Here is a 26,555-nt window from a genome sequence, read left to right on the forward strand (position 1 = left end):
ATAAAGAACACTATCAAACTTCTAGTTTGTGATTTGATTGAGATGATTTTGTTTGTAACCCATGGAATAATAAATAGATTATTGTGGCTCTTAAATGTAACACTTTATGCTGTGGCAGGTACAGAAATATACCTGACTTACATCCTTTGAATACTGTTCCTAAAATAACTTGGCAATTGAGGTGCCTTCCTAACCTTCAGGAATGGGGGTGAGGGCTGGCAAAATGGGGAAAGCGGCTGAAAGTAGAAAATGCCGGTTATGAGATAAGAAAGCCCTGGGACCTACCGTCCAGCCGGGAGACTGTAGTTAGCAATACTGTGTCGTGTATTTGAAAGATGCTAAGTGAGTCCATCAGAAAAAGTTTTCACAGAAGAAAAAAATTGTAACTATGCGAGGTGATGGATGTTAACTAAGCTTATTGTGGCAATCATTTTGCATTATAAACGTATGTCAAATCATTATATTGTGTATCTAAAACTATGCAGTGTTATATGTCAATTATATGTTAATTTTAAAAAAGTGATTTTTTAAAAAACGTAATGTTTTCGTGCGACAATAAAAGATAAGCAAAACCCCCACCCCCCACCCCCCACCCGACTCCAAAAGAAAACATTCAGGAATCCGTTGCAGTGGAGCTGCTTATACTAGTTTGGGTTGACGTGGTCTAGAGTTCCGGATCGAGACACTTTGGATCCGAGTTCTGTGCGGGCTGCTGCAGTCGCCAGATTTCGGGTTCTCTGTGCCCGGTAGTGTGAAGGCTGGCAACAGTGGGTGTTTCCCACTTGCAGAATACACCCTTTCCTCAGTCTGACGGGGAAAAGAGAGTCTGGGCAGTAAGGGGCACGTGTGCATCTCTTAGATTAGCCGTCGGAGAGCTCGCTCCCTTTTCCTGTCTCCCACACAAAAAGTGCACAGAGAGGAGGAGACCAGAGGGGAGCGCTGTTCGGCCCTTTCCAGTGCTGCTGCCTCTCCCGCTGAGCCCTCTGGGTCTCCCTGGGATGTGGGCTCTCCTCTCAAACTGACTGGCCGGCCGCTTCCCCAGGAGGCCGCGATGGAGGCCCCTCAGGCCTGGGTGGGACCGTGACCTACAGGCAAACAGTCTGTAGTGTTCTTGCCCTGACTTCTTTCTCATTGTTTTGAAACAAGTGTTGACTTTGGAGATTGAGGTTAAATATTGAAAAATAAATGTGTCAGAGGCTGTGGTGGACATGAGTATGTTTCTTTTTTTTTTTTTTTGAGGGGGTTGATTAATTGTGTGTATTGACCTCTTCTGCCTTTGCTGATGGACAGATTGGGCGAAGAGCTATCCTAGAGAAATGAGGCCAAACCTGAAAACCTGAGAGGTTCCCACCCGTCCTACCTTTCACAAGAAATCCCTGCTGGACCAGAGATCTGGGGACCAATGGAGACATCTGTCCTTATCCTTCACATAGTTAATTTACAAAGAAATTGTCAGGCGATCAGCAAATGTTAAACTCTTTTATTTTTCCTTTTTAATAAATTAAAACCTATATTTCTTCCCTAAGAATTACACCTTTAATATTTTCCCTTTAGAAGTAATTGGTGAGTGATATTTGAAAGAACTTCCTTTATACAATTAAAGAGTTACCAAAGTCTTTAAGTAGTAAAACCATACAGTGATGGGAAGGGAAAGCTAACCCCCCCTCCATCTCTCCAGACACATCGCTCTGAGAGCCCTGACTGACCATTTGGTACATATATTTTCAGATTTTTCTGCTGTCCCCACAGCTATGGGTGTACACGTGAGGCTTTACATATTTGCTGTATTTGGCAGTTTACACTTTTTAAAGAAAAATTACCAACATACTAATAAATTTTCAGGAGAGTACACGCCGCTTTAGTTTATGCTTGTTAATAGCTACAGACTATTTCCAGTATAAAACATGATAATGTAGTCAGTTATTTCTCTCTTACAAGAGAGTTGACCGCACTTTCTCTTCCTTGAACGGGTCCGCCCTGGTAACCAAACCCCCCTGTGCATATACAGATGTTGTACCGCATTCATTTCACTTACAGGAACTCAAATAGGTCTGGTGAGCAGCAAGGAAGGAAGGAAAGAAAAGTTCGCCAGGAGAGGAGGAAGTCACCTGCGGGATGGGAGATCATTCGCTCGCCGCTGCATTCAGCGAGCTCAGTGGGACCCGGGCGCAGTGGCTGTGCTGGCTCTGGCCATTCTATTCCTTTTCCTTTTCTGTGTGTGAGCATCTCACCTGCTGGAGTGGGAGTCGGGTGGGAGATCATTCGCCCGCCCCTCCATTCAGCGAGCTCACTGGGACATGGAGCAGTGGCTGTGCTGGCCCCTGCTGTTCTGTTCCTTTTCCTTTTCTGTGTGTGAGCATCTCACCTGCTGGGTGGGAGCTCATTCGCCCGGTCACTGCATTCAGCGAGCTCACTGGGACACGGAGCAGTGGCTGTGCTGCCCCTGGCCGTTCTGTTCCTTTTCCTTTTCTGTGTGTGAGCATCTCACCAGCTGGAGTGGGAGTCGGGCGTTTTAAAGTACGTGTAAGTTTTTATGGCCCCTCAACCGAAGCCCATTACTCCATTTGATCTTCCGCCAAACAAAGAGCAGTCCGTCCCCATCCTGGGGGCAGTTGGTGCGTGTGGGGGTTGACGGGGGAGATGTCTGTCTGCGATGGGATTCCCTTCTCCGAGACTATTAAGGGAACATCTCCAGCAATACCTAATAATTAGAAGAAATAGTCCAGTAATTAGAAACCCGTGGTCCCTGTAAGATGCAATTATTTTGTTTATACTTAAATTCTGTAGTTGTAGGATAATTTTTTTTTTTTTTAATTTTCAAGTTACTATTATGGAATCTCTTTTAAACATAAAACATCAAAGATAATGTGTAAGGAATCTTCAAGTCCTGATTTTCTAGCTTCAACGCTTAGCAGTTCATAGCCAATCTTTAGTTATGCCTCCGTCTCTTGACTTTTCACCTGCTTCATTTTAACGGAATCCTGGTGATTATGATTTCACATAGACTAGCTTCATGCAAGTAGAGTTCATTTTAATTGCATCTAAGTCACTTGCTTACGCTGTTGCGATGACTTACACTCCCATTAGCAGTACCTTCTTCGAAAGTCGCATGCAGTACCCACTCCGACAGGCCACAGCACAGAGGAAAAGGGCATCTCTTCTGTTGTTCTTTTAATTTGCAAATATTCTTTTATATTTGTTTGCTTTCTAAGTTTATAGGCAACTCTGTAAGGATCAGAGTCATTTTATCCAGTTTTTGATGCCTAAAAACATAATGGTAACACCCATCCAATGAGGTTCTGATTGAAATTCCTTATATATTAGTTTGTGAAGCATTGCCTTTGTGTAATATTAAGTGAGCAGGAATTCATGGCTGCAGGTGCCATGGGAACAGAGGATTTCTCCCAGATCGATTCTCTTGCTTCTTCCCACTAGGGATTCCATCTGCCCCATGGTCACTTTCTCCCCCATGGGAAGCATTCAACCCAGGCTCCAGAGCCCTGCAGGCAGCCCCGGACTTCCGGGAGAACTAGAGGTCTGGCTGTATCTGTTCTGCACACCACCCCAGACACAGAACTGATGTTGTGGGTGGATCGTGCTGCCATTCTCTTGAGTGTTAGCAGCCTCCTGAAGGTGGACTCCACGTCCTGAACAGTCAGCCACCAGCACCGAGCACCTACTATATACCTCAGCATGTTACTAGCTGCCCTTGGTACCCCAGTAAGTAAGACAGGTCCCTCCTCAGCTGGAGTTCATAGTCAAACATGGAGGAAATACTTCTGTCAAATCATTATGGGTGTAACAGACGACTCCGATTGTAGCATGGGTTGTTTTGGGTTTTAATTCATATAAAACCCTGCCAGGGTTTAGACAGGTATTTCTTAACACCATCTGATACAAGGGGAAACAATAGGCCCACCCTGAACTCGAGTCCCGGCCTTGCCCTGTAAACCTGGACTCCTGACACTCTGTTGATCTTTCTTTACTGCTGATGGTCATTCATTCAGGTCATCTGTTGTCTTTTTTTTTGGCAATTTTTTCTTTCTTAAATGATACTGAGCGAACACATGAAGCGTAATTTCTGGTTGCATTAAGAGCAGGACTGAAGATTAGTAAGGTAACTTCCAGATTCACACGGTGTTTGATATGAAAATCCTTATCTAGCTGAAAGAATTTTAAAATCATATTTTTGTTTACTGTTTTATACACGGTTAAGAACAATATTCTTTTTCCAGCCTTGGAGAAGTAGTTACTATTTGTGCCCTCTTTATAAGACTTAGAATAACTTTTATAAATTCTTTGCAGTGTTGAATCATTATAGGACACTTGAAGAACCATGAAAAAATATTAAAAGATATATTTATTAGGTTTTGGGGGGGTTTTTTAGCAAGAAAGAGAGAGAAAGATAGATAGACAGACAGACAGACAGACAGACAAGCATCAACTCATTGTTCTCACGTGTGCCTTCACCGGGGATTGAACTGGAGGTCTCGGGCTCAGGCAGGCGACCCCAGGATCGAATCGGCGACCTCAGCACTCCGGGGCAACCCCCGTCCACTGTGCCTACACCAGTCAGGCTATTTTAAAAGTGAAATTATTTCCTTTCTTTTTCTCCCCAGAAACCTTTCCGGGAATTTGTTTTCTTCATTATCTCAAGGAACTTTTGATTATCTTGGCTCCTTACGGTCTTTGTAAGTAAGAATTTTTTTCTCCTGTTTTAAATGGTATTTTAGGTTTTGAAAATTAGAAAGGTTTTTTTTTTTATGGTTTAAGAGAGCTGGTGAGGGAAATCTTGTGATTTTGCAGAAATTAGCATCATTCTTGAGAGCTTGCATTTTCATTGAAGAACATACTGCAAACTTAATGGGATGCCTTTCAGAGAGGGACAGCCGTTTCCTCCTCCGAGTGGCACATCAGTCAGATCTGTGTTCCAGTAACGACGGTGGTAATTCTTCCACTTTGACTTTGTTTTCAAATTAGAAAAGATTTTGTTCTCTAACCAATTAAATCCCAGAAGTGTAAAACATTCCTTCCTCTGAAGAATTTGTGCTTAAGAATTTTTTATACTTCAGGGGTTTAATCTTATCCTGTAACCCCTTTGCTAACTGAATTCACAACTTATTACATTTCTAGGCGTGTTTATATAGAGTGTCTGCTTTTTGAGGTCAGTGTAAGCTCGTATTTACACAGTTCTCTGTAGCTTTAGAATTGGCCAGATTTTTTCCCCAAAGATGCAGTTTTATTAACTGCAAGATTATAATGGTGTTGCTTTTGAACAGTAACTTTTTCCAGATAAACATGAATATATTTTAAACATTCAGTCATACGAAAGTCTTTCAGAATCACAGTTGAATAGAACGTTTTTCAAGTTTTTATTATGTGCACAGTTAAATGTTCTGTTTTTCTTACGTGTACCTCATGGGATTGAGTTTCTTTTCCCAGGGAAAGTTTTGTTCTCGACGGGATGTCTCTGTTGTCTCTGACTTCTTTTCTCCCCTCCCTTCTCCTTTCCTTCCTTTCCCAAGCCTGTCATTTAACTCTCATTCAGCAGTTCCGTTGGGCTGTAGCTGCTAGATTAGCATCTGTCTGTGTCCTCACCGGCCTAGGGGACACAGGTAGGTGCTTCCATAGAGCGTCACGTTGGATCAAACTCCAGGTGACCGCTTTTCGGGGAACAAACACATCATCTTCTTTTGGCATATTTAGTGGGCTCAGGTCAGTCTGGACCATGAAGTTTAGGAAATCGATAGGACTGCAAAGAATGATCTGGCTTTTGAGACCCTGGGCAGCAGAAATATGGGGAGTATTTTCATCCCCAAACTGGGGGACATTGCCAGTGTTTTTGCTTGGTTGTGCTAGGAAGTGGCCGGGAGCTGGTGTGTAGGAATTAGAAGGCAGGCCAGTCCTTGTTTTGGTTCCTTTTTTTTTCCAAGTTACTCTCTCTTTGTTTTATCTCATCCCAACTCCCCCCACCCCCTTCATTTTACCAGAACTGAGGCAAAGCCTGCACCAGCCGTGGAGTGAGTGAGAGGTACATACGGTTGTATTTGCTCTTTGCACTTGGTCTGTATGTTTGTACAGACCACGCTGCATTCTATTTTAGTTATATTTATGTTTTGTTTCCGTTACATAACGTCCTCCTAGTTGGCAGGAGACAGTATCTGCTTTTATTTTTATTAGCTGTCCCTAGTGAAGTGCATGACACACGACTAGTTAGTGCTTCGTAAAGCAGGTATTCCAGAAATTTTTGTGCTTTTATACAAGCAGCTGAATGTCCTCTTCTTCGTTTCATACGTCCAAGTGTCTAACTCGAACACTTCTTGCCACACAGAAAGATAAGTCTCTGTTTCCTCTCATATCAGTGTGAGGTCTTATCTTTAGATTGGTTGAGTCAGTATCCCATAGGCTTGTAAAGAACTGTAGTATCCCTGGCACGTAGCTGAAAGTGTCAGAAGTAGTCCCCACCCTCGAGGGACTTGCACTCCAGTCAGACAGATGGATGTATCCAAGTGAAGCCATCACATTTTGCTTTATGTTGTGAGAAGTATCAGGAGAGTCTATAGGCATTCAAGCCAAGAACATGGCAGTGACGGCTGGAAAAATTGGAAAAGGCTTCAGGAGGCAGCACGAGCATTTGCAGACACAAAGGATGCGTCTTTGGGATTCCAGGACCCTGGGATTTGGGAGCTTGTTGTATGGATGAGGCCTGATGAGGAGATTTTGTTCGCATACCAGCTTTGGTTGAAAGCAGCCTGGGTCTCCGGACCAGCGGGGGACCGTGCTGGAGTCACACCCTCCGCAGGTCCCCACCCGGGAACGGGGGCCATATCCAGCTGGCGCTAAAGGTGCTTGACACCCAAAGCACAGGACAGCGTGAAACCAAAGTGCCATTCCATGTATTCACCATAATCTGTGATTTGTATCGTGTCCGCTACAGAGAATTCCAGACGGAGTATCTCCTGTGTGATTGTAACATACTGTGGATGCACCGCTGGGTCAAGGAGAGGAACGTCACTGTGCGGGACACGCGCTGTGTTTTCCCCAAGTCCCTGCAGGCGCAGCCGGTCACAGGGGTGAAGCAGGAGCTGCTGACATGCGGTGAGGGAGACAGGAGGGCAGAGAGCTTTCCCCGTGTTTTACCCGCCACTGTGGTTTTCTTGAAGAGCTATAAAATTCTCTTTCTATTTTGATGGGACTGAATACAACCATCAATCTTCAATGGATTTGGTGATGATTGAGTTGATGGCAACAATTAAGTCAGCCTGAGTAAAATACATTGTTTTGTTTGTTTGTTTGGTATTTAAGGTTCTTAGGTCCTGAACAGCTTTATGAAAACCAATGTCAAAGAACAGTAGAGATCTTCAACTTTTCTACCAGTTGGCAAATTAGGAATTCGTTGATAGTAATGAAATCTCAGGATGTGATCAATCACTGTTTGGGGGAACATGGATTGCTACGGTAGAGTCTGGCAATTTGCATCCATGTTCTTAGGAAATAGATACAGACTGACCCAATAATTCTATATGTAAGGGTTTATTCCTAGGAAGTGATCAGCTACATGTGTAGCTCTTCAGACTACTTTATATTTAAGCCTATCCAAAATTCTCAAAAATGGGAGGTTGGTTTAGTTATTTGTATTATGCAACTATTGAAAATCATGATTTTGAAGAATAACAAATGACTTGAGGAAAATAACACATTTACTGTGTATTAAAAGAAAAAAGAAAAGACATATCAAACAAAAGCAGTCTTTAAAATAGAAATAGGTTCAGCTTAGTCTTTGTGTTGGGAAATAACTATCATTTTTTTCCCTTTCCTCTTTATTTTATTTTTTATTTTTTATTTTTTATTTTTGGTATTTTTCTGAAGCTAGAAACGGGGAGAGATAGTCAGACAGACTCCCGCATGCGCCCAACCGGATCCACTGGGCACGCCCACCAGGGGGCAATGCTCTGCCCCTCCGGGGCGTCGCTCTGCCGCCACCAGAGCCACTCTAGCGCCTGGGGCAGAGGCCAAGGAGCCATCCCCAGCGCCCGGGCCATCTTTGCTCCAATGGAGCCTCGGCAGCAGGAGGGGAGGAGAGAGACAGAGAGGAAGGAGAGGGGGAGGGGTGGAGAAGCAGATGGGCGCTTCTCCTGTGTGCTGGGAATCGGAACTGGGACTTCTGCACGTCAGGCCGGCGCTCTACCATTGAGCCAACCGGCCAGGGCCTCCTCTTTATTTTTAATGTTGTTATTTCGCAGGTAAAATATCTTCACTGGATTAAAATTAAGATTCATGAAAATAAATAATGTATACTTACATCAAATCATTATGATACACACTTTAAATATTTTACACCTTAATTGGTTAGTTTAACCTCAATAAAGAAAAAACTAAAAGAAAAAAACAACAACTCATGCTGTACTCATGGCTAGTGGCAAAGATACATTGGTATATTATTTCTTGCACCTTTTTTCTATGTTTTGACTAAAATATCATATTCTCATGCTTTCATAACCTCTTTAAATTTGAAATAATGTAAACTTATTTTGCAATCATATAAAATAGATCCATACCAATCCATTATATAGATGTAACTCTACTCGGACAACTTCCTTATTACTGCATATTTAGGCTGTTGCTAATTTCTCACTCCACAAACAGTGCAAGGATTCATTTCCTTCTGTCCATCTTTGAATGCATGCTTTTGGGTAGACTACTAAAATTAGAATTGTTCTGTTAGGCAATGGAATAAGTATTTTAAAGACTTGATATTGTGTACATTTTTTTGCATATATACTTAAAATTTCTCCCTTTTGTTGGCAGGAAATATATCAGCTTTTTTGGCTTATTTATTTTATTTTATTTTTCAATTGAATGTATTGGGGTGACACTGGTTAACATAATTACACAGATTTCAGGTGCATACTTCCACGACATACCCCTGTACACTATATTGTGTGTTTACCCCTCCTCCCACTCAAAGTGATTATAATATATGAGACTTTAAAAATTATTTTCCTCTTCTCTTTAAATGTCCTAAACTTTCTGCAATCAGTAGGTATTACTTTATACCCAGAAACCTGTAGTTTAATCAAAGATAATACAGTTTCCAACATGTATTTTTAAATTGTGTATATATTAGCATTTACTTATCACTAGTTCCGTTCTCCAGATTTAAGTATCATTTTGCAATTTTTTTTTTTTGTATTGCTCTTTGATCATCTGATAGTCTGGTGACACCATCAAAAAGGAAGATTTCTAAATGTCGGGACTGATTACAAAATGGGTTCATCTTCATTCTGCCAGTTTTGTTTTCGTCTGGGACCCTCTTATGTTAGTAGCAGCCTTGCTTGTGCTAGCATTTTGAAATGCTCGTGGCTGAGGAATATTTGTTTTTTGGTTTTTAAAGTTTTAGTTAGAATTTCCATAACTTACCATTCTGGAGCGTGTATCTGGCATTGAGCTGGTTTACTGAGTTTGTTCTGCTGTCTCTAGATCCTCCGCTTGAACTGCCGTCTTTCTACATGACTCCGTCTCATCGCCAGGTTGTGTTCGAAGGAGACAGCCTTCCCTTCCAGTGCATGGCCTCGTACATAGATCAGGACATGCAGGTGCTGTGGTATCAGGACGGGCGAATCGTTGAGACGGATGAATCGCAAGGTATCTTTGTTGAAAAGAACATGATTCACAACTGCTCGCTGATTGCAAGGTAAACTTTTTAAAATGAGGAATGGTCTCTTTGGATGTTACTAATTGTTTTAGAATTGTAACTTTTAGTTGGAATTTGAATTGCTATTTTACCTTCTTGGATTTGAGTAGCAAACATCTGGATTCCTGATTGTTACTCATCTTGTAAAATTAAATCACTGTCTTTTCCACCCACTTTTATAGAGGGGGTGAAGAATAAGATAAAAGAGAAACACTGATAAAAATGTATGGACCTTTTGTTTAAAAGTTTTAGGAGGAAAACTGTAAAGTGTTAGTGCCAAGCTTAATTTCTAACCATTTCCTGTGCTAAGTTCAGACTTCCCCTTTTAGGCATCGCCTAATATTGACCATTTTATGACTAATGCTACATTTTAAGATACTTCCTCTCTCTACCCCACTAGCATAATGAAATATAATATCTGTGTTGTTAATGTCATGACTTTTGTGAACACCAAAATATTTCATTCAAATGAACTTTATAAAGTGTAAGAAACAGAGTAAAATATATATGATATTATCACTCACCAAATGTTTTATTTTGGTTAATTTTAATCTGTAGGCATTGGATTTTCTCTGTGTGTGTGTCTCTTTGTCTCTCTCTCTTGTGTCTCTTAATTTCCTTCCTACCAATTCCTTAAAGACAGATTTCTGCTTGAATTTTTAAGAGTAGTAAGGCTGTAGTTTCCGAACTCTGCTGGGGCACCCTAAGGTAGTGGGGGAGGGGTGGATAGCACAACAGACTCAGACACTTGAAAGTTATGGTGAAACAAAAGATTCTCTGAGTTAAAAACCCTGTCTGGGAATTGTGGAAGCAAATATTCAACTTTTTAATTTGGTTTTCTACTGAGATTTCCTTTCTGATTATTAGAAGTATATTTTCATTTATGTCTTTTAATGTATTTATAGTAGATGCTTTTAAATCTTTGCCAGCTAATTTTAGCATCTGGGTCATATTGGAATTATTCACCATTGACTACTTTTCTTTTGAATTTGGCTTATATTCTTCATTTTTCTAAAAAAAATAGTATATGTCCAGGGATGTTGGATTGTATCCTGAACATTGTGAATGATTCACTATAGAGGAAGAGTTGGCCGAGTATAGCCTATAATGTGGGTAGATTTTCTGTGCAGAAGTTTGGACTTATAGTCAGGCACCTTTCTACCTTCCACCTCTGATTGTTCATCAAGTTAGTTTGTGACTTTCTATTTGACTCGGGTATGTCCTTGGACATAAGCCATTAAAAATAATTTTATGATTGCTCCCCAATGCCAGTCCCTTCTTCCTCATGTCAACTCCTCTCGGGTTTCTGTTTGCTTTGGATCGCTGTCAGTGTATTCAGCTCATTGTCATTTGGTTATTGTCCAGAGCCAATAATTATTAAGTGCAGGGAGGGCGGTTTGGTGGGAGCTTCCCTTTGTTAGCGCCTCTGAGATTGTTGGAAACAGTGTATCAGGTTTCATGGAGAAGTCGCTCATTATTACAGTCTTTATACTCTGCTGATAATTTCGTAAGTGTATACATGTGTTAAAATTCATCAGTTGAGGACCTGGCTGGTTGGCTCAGTGGTAGAGTGTTGGCCTGGCATGTGGAAGTCCCGGGTTCGATTCCCGGCCAGGGCACACAGGAGAGGCACCCATCTGCTTCTCCACCCCTCCCCCCTCCTTCCTCTCTGTCTCTCTCTACCCCTCCCGCACCGAGGCTCCATTGGAGCAAAAGATGGCCCGCTGGGGATGGCTCTTTGGCCTCTGCCCCAGGTGCTAGAATGGCTCTGGTCTTGACAGAGCGACGCCCCGATGGGCAGAGCATCGCCCCCTGGTGGGCATGCCGGGTGGGTCCCGGTTGGGCGCATGCGGGAGTCTGTCTGACTGTCTCCCGTTTCCAGCTTCAGAAAAAAAAAAAAAAAAACCTCATCAGTTGGGCATTTCAAGCAGCTATATGAATAGACAAAAGTTGGCACATAATACAACAGTCAAGCTTTAAAAATACATGGAAACTTTTTTGATTGAAGAGCTTTGATTAATTGAGAACCCTTGATTTTGATGACTATAAAGTAACTAGATTAACATGATAAATTTATTTCTACAAGTCATACTTTAAACTCTTTATAGAAGTATCCTAAGAATAGCAACCTAGTCTCATATATTTGTTGGTAGGAACACGGCTCAAGTGGAAAACTTTTCTGTGAAGACTGAGAAGTCCTTTACCCAGCCGTAGCCAGCCTCAGAATAACACAGAAGTTGTAGAGAAAGGAAGTACGGTTCTGGAATTGGTTCCTGAGCTACCTCTAGAGTTTTCATGGGTCTCCTCAGGCACTGATCTGTGCTTAGGGTTAGTAGTTTTCCTCCAGGACGAACCGAGGCTGCTTCTTTCTCCTCGTATCTCCAAGGGTGCTGCCTTGAGGACGCCTGGACGTTTTATTCCGAGAAGTGGCTTTAGACATTGAAGTTACTACTGAAAGTTACCTTAATAAAAGGATAGCTCGGTTGGTTAGAGCATCATCCCAAAGCACAGAGGTTACTGGTTCGATCCTCTGTCAGAGCACATACAGGGACTGATTGATGTTCTCCTCTCTCTCTCTCTCTCTCTCCCCCTTCCTCCCTCCCTCTTTCCCTTTTCCCTCCCTCTCCCTCCCTCCCTCCCTCTCTCTCTCTCTCTCTCTTTCCCCTCTCTCCCTTCTTTTCTCCCTTCTTCCTTCCCTTCTTCTCCCTTCCTCTTTCACTAAAATGAATACATAAATATAAAAAAAAAGGTTTACAAAATATATTAGGACACTATAGCTCTTATTGGGTGTGTTAAAATACCCTGGACACCACAATGATTTTACAGAGGTACTGTGGGATATTTTAAGTTTTGGAGGAAGAATAGCAATATTTGACATGTCAGACACCACAGAGCTCCTAGCTCCAGGCTTTTATGGTGTCATCGTTAGATTGTGTTGAATTCCTTTTGCTAGTGTCATACTTTAGGATGTGGGGTTTTTTTGTTGATTGCTTTGATACAAAGCAAGTACCATATGAAAATCATTGTGAAACAAGAAATAAGGGGTCTGACCTGTGGTGGCGTGGATAAAGCACTGACCTGGAATGCTTAGGTCACTGGTTCAAGACCCTGGGCTTGCCTGGTCAAGGCACATATGGGAGTTGATGCTTCCTGCTCCTCTCCCCTTTTCTCTCTGTCCCTCTCTCCCTACTCTCCAAAATAAATAAAATTGAAAAACCCAGAAAAAAAGAGAAGAAATAAGGGTGTCACTGTCTGATCTGATGTGTGATTAATTTTATAGTCCCCAAAAGGCAGATGCAGGTCATTAGATGTAGTTGTTTTTTAAGAATGCAGTGTTTATTTCAAATTGATGTGTGCTATTTTTTCAAATGGCTGCTAAGTTATTATGACGTAAATACCCAGCTTGGGGATTTAATGTCAGAGTCTTTTGTGTCACTTGATCTTGGAATGTATTTATTACAGTGTACTGGTTTATTTACTGACTTGGTAAAGACGATAAACATTTTCTTTAATACAGAATAGTTGTATCTCAGAGTCATTCGTGGAGCATTTGTTGTGTAGCCATTGGTGACTTGGACTGGAAAGATGTCTGTTAAACTTAAGACATCGTTTTTGTAAGTTACTTAAAATGACAGTCTATGTCTAATTACTTATCATTTGTATCTACTTAAAAGCAAAGCCTAATTTGTCCTGTTGGTGTGGAGAATAAAGGTTAATTGAATGTTCTGACATTTGCTCTTTAATTAAAAGGTTTTTCATATTAGAGAATTATGACTTCATCTTGCAAACTAAATGTACTGACAGCGATTGAGAAATGGAGCTATTTTGTAAATTGAAGTATACCTTTACATGGAAACTCCTTTTGTTAAACCATTAATTAGTAATTTCCTACTTTTTTTAAAAAAACTTAACACGTTGTTTCTTGTATAACCCTTCTTCCACAAAATATTTTACCTTAAATGTGTTCTTAATTACGTACTTTGTAATATTCATCCTCCTTGTTCATACTTGAATATTTTCCTGAGAGTCAGTGAAGAAAGGTAGATAGATGTAGTGTAGAAACTTCTCCACTGGCTGTGATGAAGAATGTGCCGGGGTGTTTCTGCCCGCCCTGCTGTGCCCGCTCTCCTGCTTCTGGAAGCAGGTGTCTCAGGCACTGTGGACTGTTGCATCTTACTCATACGTCCCTGTCACTCTCGCCGTAGTGTGTCCAGTCTCTCTACCCGCTCGTCCTGACTTGCGGCTGAAGTGCTTAAGTGGAGAGACATTTTTTTAAACGTGTTTTGATCTAACGAGCACTTGGCCCACAATGTGCGTTCAGACATATTTGCTAAATGAGTGATAGAGGCCTGCGTGGTTTTCCTTTTTTTGCCTAACCATATTTTCTCTCTTTTTAAAATCTTTCTTCATGCAGTGCCCTAACCATTTCTAATATTCAGGCTGGATCGACCGGAAATTGGGGCTGTCACGTCCAGACCAAGCGCGGGAATAATACGAGAACGGTCGATATTGTCGTATTAGAAAGCTCTGCCCAGTACTGTCCTCCTGAGAGGGTGGTCAACAATAAGGGTGACTTCAGGTCAGTGTCATGGAAACGGTTAGAAAAGTCTGATTTGCCTGATGTCCCTTTTTATCCTCAAAGGCACATAATTGGCCTCCTACCCTCAGTAAGAATATTGGAGAAACGTTTGTGTATTCATGTTTACATCTTTATATATCTAAGAACCACCCTTTAAACAGTAACTTCAGAATCATTTACAGAGATTTAAAAAACAAAAAACCTTATCTCAAATCTGTTGATTTATGAGTCCTTGCAGGTAGAGCCAGAAGTGTTTATTTTTAACAGGCAGTTTTGTTGAAAAAGTTAAGCACCATTACTGTAGGGAAACATTTTGGAAATTCTGCTTAAAAAGTCCAAAATTTAGACAGACTAGTGCTATTTCCTGTTTCTCTCCAAGCTCTCCTTTATGTATGGACACTGGAGGGTTTCAGATCGCCAAGTCACTTCTAACTCACGGCAGCTTCGGGGACGCCGCACTGGGAGAGCCACAGATAGGACTTCCTGTTGGGTTCCGTGGCGTTCAAGCAAGAAGAACCAAACGGGAAGAAGACTGGATCTGTGTTTCTCTCTCTTTTTTGTAATTCTCCTTGACGTGACTATATGGAAATTAATACTCATTATTGGCAGTGGATGAATCTTTGGGAAATGAGAGGGGTGGGGTGACTGAAACTTGGGGAGCCCTCGGGGCTGGATTTAGTTAACGTAAGCAGAATGACGGAAATGATTTTTTTTTTCTTAGAAAGTGTAGAATTGGTGAGAGGGAACAACTTTTACCTTAGTCTCTCTTTACCTTCAAAGTTGATTTAAAACATCTTTAACTATACCATTTACTTAATATGTTTTAGGAGCAGGAGTTTAATAATGAGTGTGTAGTTGGTATAAAGGGTGAGAAAGAGGTTGCCTTTAAAAGTAGTGTAAGGGTTGTCAAACACCAGCTTGTACTGTTGACAGTTGGTGCTCTAAGCCCGATTTTTAAGGATTAGAAAATCCTTCATGTTAGTCTTTTAAGTCCAAACTGAAGAAGTGATAACCACATCTTCAGATCCGCTAGTTCATCGTTGCTTTGTTAAAAATAAACTTTAAAAAAAAATTCTCCTTGACATGAATATATAGAAATTAGCATTTATTATTGCTAGTAAGCTGTCTCTTATATGAACTTTTAATCTCTAATACTCATATTGTATACCTTAAAGTGAAAGAACAGTTGTTATTTCTGCCATATTCAAAATCTTTTATTAAAGAATCATAATACGATGATTTCTGTTTTTGGCAGGGTTGCTGTTTTTACTCCTAGTATTTTTCATTTTTAAAATACAAGAGGAATATAATTATTTAGCTAATTAATGAATCACCCATCTTTTGATATGCCTTAAGGTATAATGCAGTTAAACTTCCACTCCTTTAAGAATTTAGTGTTGCTTGATCTAGTTATGCAAATTTTGGTAATGAAGTATATTTTGATGTGACTGGATATTATGGTTTAGCAATTCCTGTGTTACTGGTGAGCTATAACTTATATTAAATATGTTCGATTTCAATGCTAGAAATGGAGCTCAAATAATATTTTCTCAGCCCAGTTAGTGATAACCTACCCCTGGTCAGCAAACTGCGGCTCGCGAGCCACATGTGGCTCTTTGGCCCCTCGAGTGTGGCTCTTCCACAAAATACCACGTCCGAGCGCTACCTCAATAAGGAATGGACCTACCTATATAGTTTAAGTTTAAAAAATTTGGCTCTCAAAAGAAATTTCAGTCATTTTACTGTTGATATTTGGCTCTGTTGACTAATGAGTTTGCCGACCTCTGATTGATCCTAGGCCAGCAAGTTTGTGTAGTCATTTGCATAGAGAGGGGCTTCTCCCAGAAAATTTGGTTGTGTACACTGTGTTAGAGGTCTTCCACTCCACCCCCAAGTGCGGACATTTGCTAGAGGACTACAGGACTCAGCATGAAGGTGAAGTGACAGCTCCGATATATGATAGTGACGTAGGGGAGATGACAGGTGGGCTGGAGAGACCCATCTGCAGGCCCCTTCATGCTCCCGCACTCCCGTGGGGCTCCCATGGAGCCTGCGCCTTCTCCTGCCGTGAAAAGACGACCTCTGCAGTATTTCTGCCCACAGAAGCCAACTGGCGTCTCAGCACCCCACGTTCTTATTGCTGGTCACGTAGGCACCCTTTGCCTGGCACATACCCAGGTCTCAGCCTTCCAGGAGAAAGCAGTAGTTCAGCATAAACCATACGGCTTGTACAGCTGTCTGGGCACAGTGAGCCACCCTTACCAGTTAACTGTTCACGGCCACTCTTTAAGTTCTAGATTCCTAGACGCCGGCGAAGGGCCCGTGTTGCGAGCAGGCCTTTCTAAGGATGGCCGTCCCCGACCAGCTATCGTAACTTTTTCTGCATGTCTAATGATAATAACTCTACTTCTGCAAAAGGCCAAATTCTAATTATATTGGAAAAGATCCTGACCTCCTATACCTAATGGTTATTACATAAGCCAACAATGCGGTAACAGTAATTAAGAAGAAACAGAAAACTCTCTGTTGCACCATTTTTCTTTTTTGCAGCATAAGATGCAATTTCCCTGTGTTTGTAGCAACATTAGAATATTTTAGGAAAATATCCTATTCTATTATGCTATTAAAAGACGCTTGGCTGATAGTTTAAAACGATTTAGTCCATGTTAATCTTTTTTCTTTTTTTTTAAATCATTTTGGCCTTTATTCTTCAGGGAGTTTTGTTTGTTTCTCCTGCTTGATTTTTTCTCTGGGATTGTGCATGCCATGTTCTGACCTGGATTTTCCTCCGCTATGGCTGTGTCAGGGTGGCCTTCTCACTCTGTTTGTCCAGGTGGCCCAGGACGTTGGCGGGCATCACTGCCTACCTGCTGTGCTCTCGGAACACCCATGGCGGTGGGATCTACCCCGGAAGCCCGCAGGACGAGAGGAGGGCTTGGCGCCGATGTGACCGAGGTGGCTTTTGGGCGGATGAGGACTATTCTCGCTGCCAGTATGCGAACGATGTCACTAGAGTCCTTTATATGTTTAATCAGGTAACTAGCAAGTCTTCCGATTGGCTGAGGGTGTTGAGAAAACCGTGTTCGAGCCAAATACTTATGATCTCTTTTTTAAAAATTTAGCCAGGTGTACAGATTGGGTGTTCATACTACAGTGGACTGACCCGTCTGTGGAATAAGGTCTAGTCTTCTCAAGTGGTATTCAAGTCCTTCTAAGGCATTACTCTTTCTTTCCTGTCTCTGCCTGACTTTGTGTCTGTGTTTGAATAACTTTATCATCAGTACCTGGTGGATAGAATCGCAACTGTCCTTCACGTCTACCTGCGAAGCCACCACTCGAGTGTCTTCTAAAATCCCTTTGTCACAAGCAATCCCTTGTCGTGCCTGTCCCACTCAGATGCCTTCCTTGTCTTTATTTCTTTGTGTCTTTTATAAAACACACCTAATTGTAAACAGCTGGAAGATAGTTTCTGTGTTACACATATTCTAATGATCCTAGGCACCTATGTACGGTGTTTCTAATGGTTGGTGCCACATCATGTGTAAGTCAATGGATAAACAAAGGTAAAACATGACTGGCATACAGATAAGTGCTAAATCAGTGGTCCCCCCCCCCCCCACAGCTGGTATACTCAGGGAAGGCTTCACTAAGCAGGTGGGAGGAGTCTGTGCAGAGGGTGGATCATTAGGAAGGATGAGATGGTGCAGCACATGTATCCGATGTGGTTTTATGCATTATTCTATGTCATCCCAAGTTTAAAAGATAATTCCCCTCAGGTTCATTTCCATCAAAATTTTCCTTCTCTCAGGTTTGAAAAAGCATTTTAAGGAAATCACGGCGAGTAGATGATATACAGTGTGTCCGTAAAGTCATGGTGTACTTTTGACCTGTCACAGGAAAGCAACAAAGGACGATAGAAATGTGAAATCTGCACTAAAGAAAAGGAAAACTCTTCCAGTTTCATACCTATTCAGTGCAGTTCGATGTGGGCTCACACACAGATTTTTTAGGGCTCCTTAAGTAGCTATCCCGTCCAGGCGTCCCCAAACTACGGTCCGCGGGCCGCATGCAGCCCCCTGAAGCCATTTATCCGGCCCCCCACCGCACTTCCGGAAGGGCCACCTCTTTCATTGGTGGTCAGTGAGAGAAGCACTGTATATGGCGGCCCTCCAACAGTCTGAGGGTCAGTGAATTGGCCCTCTGTGTAAAAAGTTTGGGGACCCCTGCGTACAGCCTCTACAGACTCGTCACTGACTGATGGCCTACCAGAACGGGTTTCTCCACCAAACTGCTGGTTTCCTTCAACAGCTTATCCCACCGAGTAATGTGATTCCTATGTGGTGGCGCTTCGTTATAAACGCGCCGATATTCACCTTGCACTTTGGTCATGGATTTGAATTTAGCGAGCCACAGAACACTCTGAACTTTCCTCTGTACCGTCCACATCTCCACTGGCATGGCCGTGGGCTGCTCCGCTGTATACACGGTGTTACGTCATCATCTGCACATGCGCACATGCTGCCACATCATCCTACAGAAACTGGGAGGGTTTTCCTTTTATTTGGTGCAGATTTCACATTTCTATCGTCTTTTGTTGCTTTCCTGTGACCGGTCAAAAGTGCACCATGACTTTACAGACACACTGTAGTCCGAATTCATGGCAGTGTTTTGAAATGCAAAGGAAAGATGTCAAAAATTGTGCTGATTGATTTGCTAAAAGCTCCTCTTTTTGCCCTTTTCCCATAGATGCCTCTCAATCTTACCAATGCCGTGGCCACAGCCAGGCAGTTACTGGCTTACACTGTAGAAGCAGCCAACTTTTCTGACAAGATGGATGTTATATTTGTGGCTGAAATGATAGAAAAATTCGGAAGATTTACCAAAGAGGAAAAATCGAAAGAGGTATTTTTCTTGTTCCTGTTGGTATTATTTATAACAAGTAAACAGTCACGTGAGAGACTTACGTCTCAGTTTTTTTGTTTTTGTTTTTGTATTTTTCTGAAGTGAGAACCGGGGAGGCAGATAGACAGACTCCCACATGCACCCGACTGGGATCCACCTGGCACGCCCACCAGGGGGCGATGGTCTGTTGCTAGCCATTCTAGCACCTGAGGCAGAGGCCCTGGAGCCACCCTCAGCGCCCGGGCCAACTTTGCTCCAATGGAGCCTTGGCTGCGGGAGGGAAAGAGAGAGACAGAGAGGAAGGAGAGGGGGAAGGGTGGAGAAGCAGATGAGCACCTCTCCTGTGTGCCCTGGCCGGGAATTGAACCCAGGACTTCCACACGCCGGGTCAATGTTCTACCACTGAGCCAACCAGCCAAGGCTTTGCATCTCTGTTTTTAAAGCCCATTTATGTTTGATATATTTGAACTAAGTACATGCACTTTTCATGCCGCAAATTGTCATGGAGAAACGTAGGCTCTCTCTGTCAGCCACCTTTTGTTGGGAGGACTAGAGAAGAACTGTGTATTCTTGGAAGTGAAGTTGCTGTGATAGCACACAGCCTGCCCCGTCAGGTGAGAGAGAGCCGTCCGCTCCTCCTTGTGCGTCAGCCAGGGCTGCCTGTCAGGCTTCCCGGCTCCCTGTGACTCACCCAGCCCTCCGTTCTTTCTTCTTCATCAGCTTTACGTCACCCAGATGTGTGTCCAATTGCTTACTTCCCTTTGTCCTTAATGCCAGGCCGCTGTAGGAACTTGCCTGAAAATTCAATTGATTAAATATGCAAGTTGTGAAAATCTTAGTGGCTTTGGAAAGGAGTGCATTTTAATGGGCCCTGTTTCCAACTACGATATGCTTGTCCGCATGGATGTCCTTTAGGGGGGACACGGTGGCAGCAGCAGTTTCAGAATGAATGAGCAGCGAGTCAGGCTTTGAGTGCGTTTGGAAACGCAGACTGGCATATTCTTAAGCTTCATGTTTCCAGCTACGAGAGAACTTGACATATACTGTTTCTTTTGTGATGTCATCACTTACACACACATGAATTTCAGAAGTAGAGGAAACCTTGATCAAGTCACAAACTGAAGCCCAAAGCAAATTCAGTGATTCATCCGAGGTTCTGCAGCGCGGTTAGGACGGGCTGGACACAGCAGCCGTTGCGTTGGCGGCCCAATCCAGGGGTTTCCCACACTTCACTTTTCCTCTGCCGCTCCGCGGGCCCTGTCGTGCATTCCAGACTACTCAGCAGACCGCCGTCCGGAAGTCCCGAGGGCTCAGATTCATGACTGTGAAAAGGCAAAAAATACAAGCCTTTTTTTCCTAAAGCATTTAATTAAAGACTTTTTTTAGTTCTTTTGGTAGACTATTAATATCTTGCATTGTAGAGACAAGTTTTGAAAGTGCAGCCACAGCACGAGACACTCGACTTGATACAATGTAGCCAGTAACGAAGGGAAGTGGGTGTATGCGTGCAGTGGGTCTCAGTCCTAAGAGACCGTTTTGGGGGTGTTCTCTGAAGGTCAGACCGCAGGTTTGTGATGACCTCTGCAGATCTCTGTGACCCTGGGCCACAGCCCACTCCCTGCAGTACGTGTTCTCAGCACGGGGAGACGCTGTCTGGATCCTGGCTCTGTGGGAATACTGCTCTCCACTGTCGATTATACTCCCAGGTTAGCTGCCCACGTGATGACGTGTCATTTGCGGAAGTGGGATGTTTCAAGGGACTAGAGTAATTAGCGTGGCAATTGGAATGCGGGCACTGGAAAAGATTCTGCCATCATATAGTACGTATTTGTTCTCATGCCCCCCTCTGTGGACGTGTGGGACCTTTGCTCACCTCCCAGCCGCGTGGAGCACTGTTGTGCCCAGAGGCGTACGCTCCACTCTGGTCGCCAGGGTGTGGGACGCACGGTCTGCCACTTCGCAGTGCGCTTGGGAGAAGTGTCTTGTTGATGACTGAGAGCAAATGTGGTCTCGTGGGTGGTTAATTACCCAGGGGCCCTTTATTTTAAAAATGGGTATGATCCTTGCCGCGCTTACCTTGCAAGTGAAAATATAGGTAAAATATTTTTGTACTGTACTTGCAAAACTAGGGTGAAATTTTATAGGAATAGAAAGTTAAAGTCTTATGATCCCAAAAACTAGGAGTAAGGTTCTTAAAAAAAAAAAAATCACCCGAGTTCTTTAGTTATGTCTCTAAATACTTAGGTTTGCTGCGGATCAGTGGTTTTCAACCTTTTTACATTTGGGGACTGGTGAAAATAGAATTATTTTAGGGACTGCTAAGGCAGAAATCAGGCTGCTCATAAGCAAATGTGACTAAGAGCGTTGGGTCTATAATCTTCATACAAAATCAGGTGGTTAATGAACTCTTTTGCAGACTGGCATGACATTTCTGATGGACCAGTCTGTCGACCCACAGTTGAAAACCACTGCTGTAGATTGCTGTCACTTTCACCGGTTGACAATTATCTTTAGAAACAAATGATGGCAACTGATTTTTAAGTATAAATAGGAGAATCAGAGGGAAAATATTCAGGATTGAAAATTGAAGTATACATGCAATATTACTCATGACTCAGTGACAGACTTCCTGTCCGATTCTTCGGAAGGTCAAACCGAAGGCCATGGCTTTCACCATTTACTGTAGTAAAACGAAATCATGAGGGTTAAGGGAGGCATCATTTTAAGTTGATTACTACAGCATAAAGTTATGCTAAGTTATCCTAAAATGAACATAACATAATTGGACAAGTAATTAAATTGATTTTTGTTTTATGTCCAAAAAAGTTACTCTGCTGTGGTTAATTTCATAGCTGAAGTAATTGTGAAACGGTTGCGTCTTAACCTAGGATTGAATCTAGTGGACACCAGCTGACCCTCTGTGGTTAGGGTGGGTATTGAAAGCTATCAAACCGCCAGCTCTAGATGGTGTATTTAGTGGGGTCTTTAAAAAGCAGCTCAAGGTTATGTCAGGCAGCATAAGCATCTGTTTCGTATTTCAGAGAGTGATGAAAACATTATGTAACCATTTCAGGAGATAAGAAATATTAGAGATTAGGTTTCGTTGGGTCCCTTTACTGTGCTTCGGTTTTTATACGGAAGTGAGGCGTACACCATCACTGGTTTACTACAGAGTTAAACTTTATTAAAAGGCACATTTGTATGTACAATTTTAAAAATATATAAATTTCTTTTATTTATTCATTTTAAAACATAATCTTTTCTGGCCTGACCTGTGGTGGTGCCATGGACAGAGTGTTGACCTGGAATGCTGAGGTCACTGGTTCAAAACCCCGGGCTTGCCTGGTCAAGGCGCATATGAGAAGCAACTACTATGAGTTCATGCTTCCTGCTCCTCTCTCTTTCCTCTCTCTAAAATCAATAAATCAAATCTTAAAAAGTGACCACTTCTGTATTAGCAGTTGTGTTTCTTCTTTACTTTCAGTATTTCTGATGTCTTTTTTTCTTGATCTTACTTGTCAGACTTTCTGCGTTCATCTTTTCAGAGGCCCAGCTGCTGGCTTTGCGGTCCTTTCCAGGACGCTGTTTCTCGCACCTGACCATGTGTCGGCACTGCCTGAAGGCTTCGCTACACCGGCTTTGCGGTGGAGGCTGAGAGTTCGCCTCTCTCTCAAGTTCTGGGGGACGCTAGGGCAGCATGTCTTTGAGGAAGGCACAGGCTTGGAAAACCATTGTAGTGTCTTCATATTCTATACTTACCGATTTTAATTTTTCTTTTCCTTTGGGTTTAACTTTATAAAAATTTTTGTAAATGTTTTTTGGAAAATTCTAAATGCACAGGAGAAACTGTTTTTATTAGTAACTACATTATACCTTTTACCTTCAACATTTTTCAATACTTGCCAATCTTATTTTATTCATCCATTTTTTCTTTTTCCTGCTTTCTCCTGTTTATTCCTACTTTCTCCTGTTTTGTCTTTTTCCTTTTTCCCTCCTTTTTCCTTCTCCTCCCTCCTTCTTCCTCCTCTTTTCTCCCTCTTCCTTCCTTCCTCCCTCCCTCCCTCCCTCTCTCCTTCTCTCCCTTTCTTCTTTCCTCTCTCCCTCCTTGTCTCCCTCCCTCCCTCTCTTCTTCCCTCTCTCCTCTCCTTCCTTCCCTCCCTCCCTCCCTCCCTCCCTCCCTCACTCCTTCCCTCCTTCCCTCTCCCTCTCTCCCTCTCTCCCTCTCTCCCTCCCTCCCTCTATTCCTCTCTCCCTCCCTCCCTCCCTCCCATCTTCCCTCTCCCTCCCTCCCTCTCTCCCTCCCTCCCTCCCATCTTCCCTCTCCCTCTCTCCCTCCCTCCCTCCCTCCCTCCCTCCCTCCCTCTCTCCCTCTCTCCTTCTCTCCCTCCCTCCCTCTCTCCCTCTCTCCCTCCCTCCCTCTCTCCTTCTCTCCCTCCCTCCCTCCCTCCCTCCCTCCCTCCCTCCCTCCCTCCTTCCCTCTCTCTCTCTCCCCTTCCCCTTTCCTCTTTCTTTGTCAATGCTGGGTCATTTCATGGTGAATTCTGATGTCATATTTTATCTATAATCTTTTACATTATAAGGAACTTATTAGACCACGATCTTCTTATTTTGTCACCAAAATGAGCTCTCAGCCCTTAATACCATCAAATATCTAGTCAATGGTCAATTTTCCTTAATTAGCGTTTACTTACAAATGTAGGCCTTGTATGTGAAGACCTATGGAGTTTATCCATATAATTTTGCAGTTGATCTGTGGGATTCTTAGTTATGTCACCAGCAACTACCAGTTTTTCTGTTCCTATATTGAATGTTTTTGCCCCCCCCCCCCCCGCCCCGGTTATACATTGGTGAGGACATCAGAACAGTGTTGAGGAATGCTGGTGATAAAAGTATCCATGAGAGTGGTCTCAGTTATCATTAGCAGGTGTGACACCTGCTTGCCGCTGCCCAGTGCCCAGTGTCCGGGGGCAGCAACAGCCGGGTCCCTGTCCCCATGGGGTTCGTTCTCAGCTTGAGGTTTTTCAGACCCTGGGAGTCATGTGAAGTCTGACCTCCGTCCATCCTGTCCATCCCGGAGTGAAGGGCAGCTTGTGTTTGCAGGTTGCCAGGGAAGAGATTTCTTACCCCTTCCACCTTGGGCCAGGGTCGGGGCAGGCCGGTGTGAGGGGGCCTTGCTGGGCTCTTCCTGCTGCAAGGCCACTGCGTGCTGGATTGTTCTGACCTGGAGCTGCCCCGGCCTGCCAGCTGGCGCGGTGACCCTCTCCTGGGAGGCCTGTGTGCGTGGCCCCAGGCCCTGTGTGGATGGCAGGACACTCAGTGCAGCCCACGTCCAGCAGAGCTCAGCCACGGAGCTTCCGGATCCCGCTGGTGTTTGCGGCTGGCTCTGCCGGAGCCTTAGCCTTCTGCCTGGCCATCGGTGCATTTAAAAATGATCACTTTTTCTCCTGCAGCGGTTTTTCCTTTTTAGCAGGAAAAATTCCCGAGGACTGACTTCTATAGTCAGAAACAAACTAAATGCTTCCAGGGGGAGGCTGGAGGGACCTTGGAAGGGAGGCTTTTCCACTTGCTGTAGAGGGCCGGCTGATGTCGGCACCCGTTAAATCCCCCTCTCTGGACTGGTGTGCCTCCTCTGTTCCTAGAATTTGTCAGAAAAACATCTTCGTCTGAAGGAAAGCTTCCCTTTTCGGTTGGCAATTATAAAGTTACCCTCATTGCCATGACTAGAAACATCAAGGATCAGCTTCCCCCCAAGTTCCTTTCTGGAAGGTAATGAAGAATAAATGCAGTGTTATTCTCAGCAGTTTTCTCCTCTTCCTTTCTCACCTGTTTTCCCAGTTCCATCATCTTCCTCCTTCTCTTTCCCCTCCCCCTTCCCTCCTCCCCCTCCCCCTCCCCCCTCCTCCTTCCCTTCTTCTCTCTCCCCCAGCCTCCCCTTCTTCCTCTTCCACTTCTCTCTTCTCTCCCCCCTTCCCCTTCCCTCCTCCCCCTCCCCCCTCCTCCTTCCCTTCTTCTCTCTCCCCCAGCCTCCCCTTCTTCCTCTTCCACTTCTCTCTTCTCTCTCCCTCCCCCTCCACCCCTTTCTCCCCCTCTTCCCCCTCCTCCTTCCCTTCTTCTCTCTCCCCCAGCCTCCCCTTCCTCCTCTTCCACTTCTCTCTTCTCTCCCCCCTCCCCCTCTTCCCCTTTCTCCCCCCTTTCCACCTCCCCCTTCTCCCCCTCCCCACCTTCCCTCCTCCTTTTGCCCTTCTCTCCTTCTCCCCCCTCCCCCTCCTTCTTCCCCTTTATCTCCCTCCCCCTACCTCCCCTTCCTCCTTTTCCACTTCTCCCCCTCCTCACCTTCCTTCCCCCTTCCTCCTCCCCCTTCTCTCCTCCACTCCTCCACCTCCTCCCCTGTTCCCCCTCCTCACCTCCCCTTTTACTCCTCCTCCTTCTTCCCCCTTATCCCCCTCCCCCTACCTCCTCTTCCTCCTCTTCTCCCCTCCTCACCTCCTTCCCCCCTTCTTCCTCCTCCTCCCCTCCCCCTCCCCCTCCCCTCCCCCTCCCCCTCCTCCCCTTCCCCTTCTTCCCCTTCTTCCCCTCCTCCCCTCTTCCCCCTCCCCTACTCCCCCTCCTCTCCTCTTCTTCCCCCTCCCCTCTCCCCCCTCCTCCCTTCTTCCCCCTCCTCCCCTCTTCCTCCCTCTCCCCTTCTTCCCCTCCTCCCTTCTTCCTCCTCCTTACCTCTTCCCCCTCCTCCCCTTCCTCCCCCTCCCCTCCTCCTCTTCCTCCTCTCCTCTTCCCCTTCTCCTCCTCCCTTTCCCTGTGCTCTTCCTTTTGACCTCCATACCACAGTAAAACCAGAGGTGTAAATTTGCCATAGGTCATCACAGTGAGACCTCTTCTTGCACGAATATTGATGGGTTAATCAAGCCCGCTGCTGAGAAGCCAGTAGTGGGATCCTGAGATCCTCAGGACACTGAGCTAGTTAAGAGTGACATAAGTCCACTTTTAAACCTTGACTTTCACAGTAGAGCAGTTTGTTCATTGAAAGTCATGGTAATGACACACTTTAAGATGAGAGTGCAGGATCTCAATATTATTCATAATTTGTAACTAGGACAAAATCACAAAGAAGACTTGGACTTGAATAATAATGATATCAGCTGCTATTATTATTAGTAGTATTTCCTCATGTTTAGACTACATGTCAATTCCTGTAGTTCCCATTTCCTCTGAGCTGTCCCCAAACGCCTGCCTAGCGGCTGCCTTACTCACACTTGCATCTATAATTCTTGCTTTTCTGGCTATTAGAATCAATAGGGGCACCCCTGCTGCTCTATGCTTGAAAACAGAAGTGTCGGGAGGGGCTAGACCCCTTGGCACCTCTCAAAGTTACGAATTGCTTAA

The 26,555-nt window shown here is 43.9% G+C and overlaps 1 protein-coding gene across 2 annotated transcripts in view; it reads left to right on the forward strand.

The window, feature by feature from the left end:
• ADGRA3 (adhesion G protein-coupled receptor A3) overlaps positions 1–26,555 on the forward strand; it is a 110,251-nt gene that overhangs the window by 42,505 nt on the left and 41,191 nt on the right. The window contains exons 5-10 of one of the 2 annotated variants that reach the window (XM_066279429.1): positions 4,620–4,691; positions 6,938–7,098; positions 9,481–9,694; positions 14,109–14,273; positions 17,107–17,308; positions 19,020–19,175. In XM_066279429.1, the coding sequence (XP_066135526.1) occupies positions 4,620–4,691; positions 6,938–7,098; positions 9,481–9,694; positions 14,109–14,273; positions 17,107–17,308; positions 19,020–19,175 (970 nt within the window). The remainder of the gene's footprint in view (positions 1–4,619; positions 4,692–6,937; positions 7,099–9,480; positions 9,695–14,108; positions 14,274–17,106; positions 17,309–19,019; positions 19,176–26,555) is intronic. The other variant, XM_066279430.1, reaches the window with a different exon arrangement.

Source organism: Saccopteryx bilineata, chromosome 5, assembly GCF_036850765.1.
Source record: "Saccopteryx bilineata isolate mSacBil1 chromosome 5, mSacBil1_pri_phased_curated, whole genome shotgun sequence".
NCBI lineage: Eukaryota > Metazoa > Chordata > Mammalia > Chiroptera > Emballonuridae > Saccopteryx > Saccopteryx bilineata.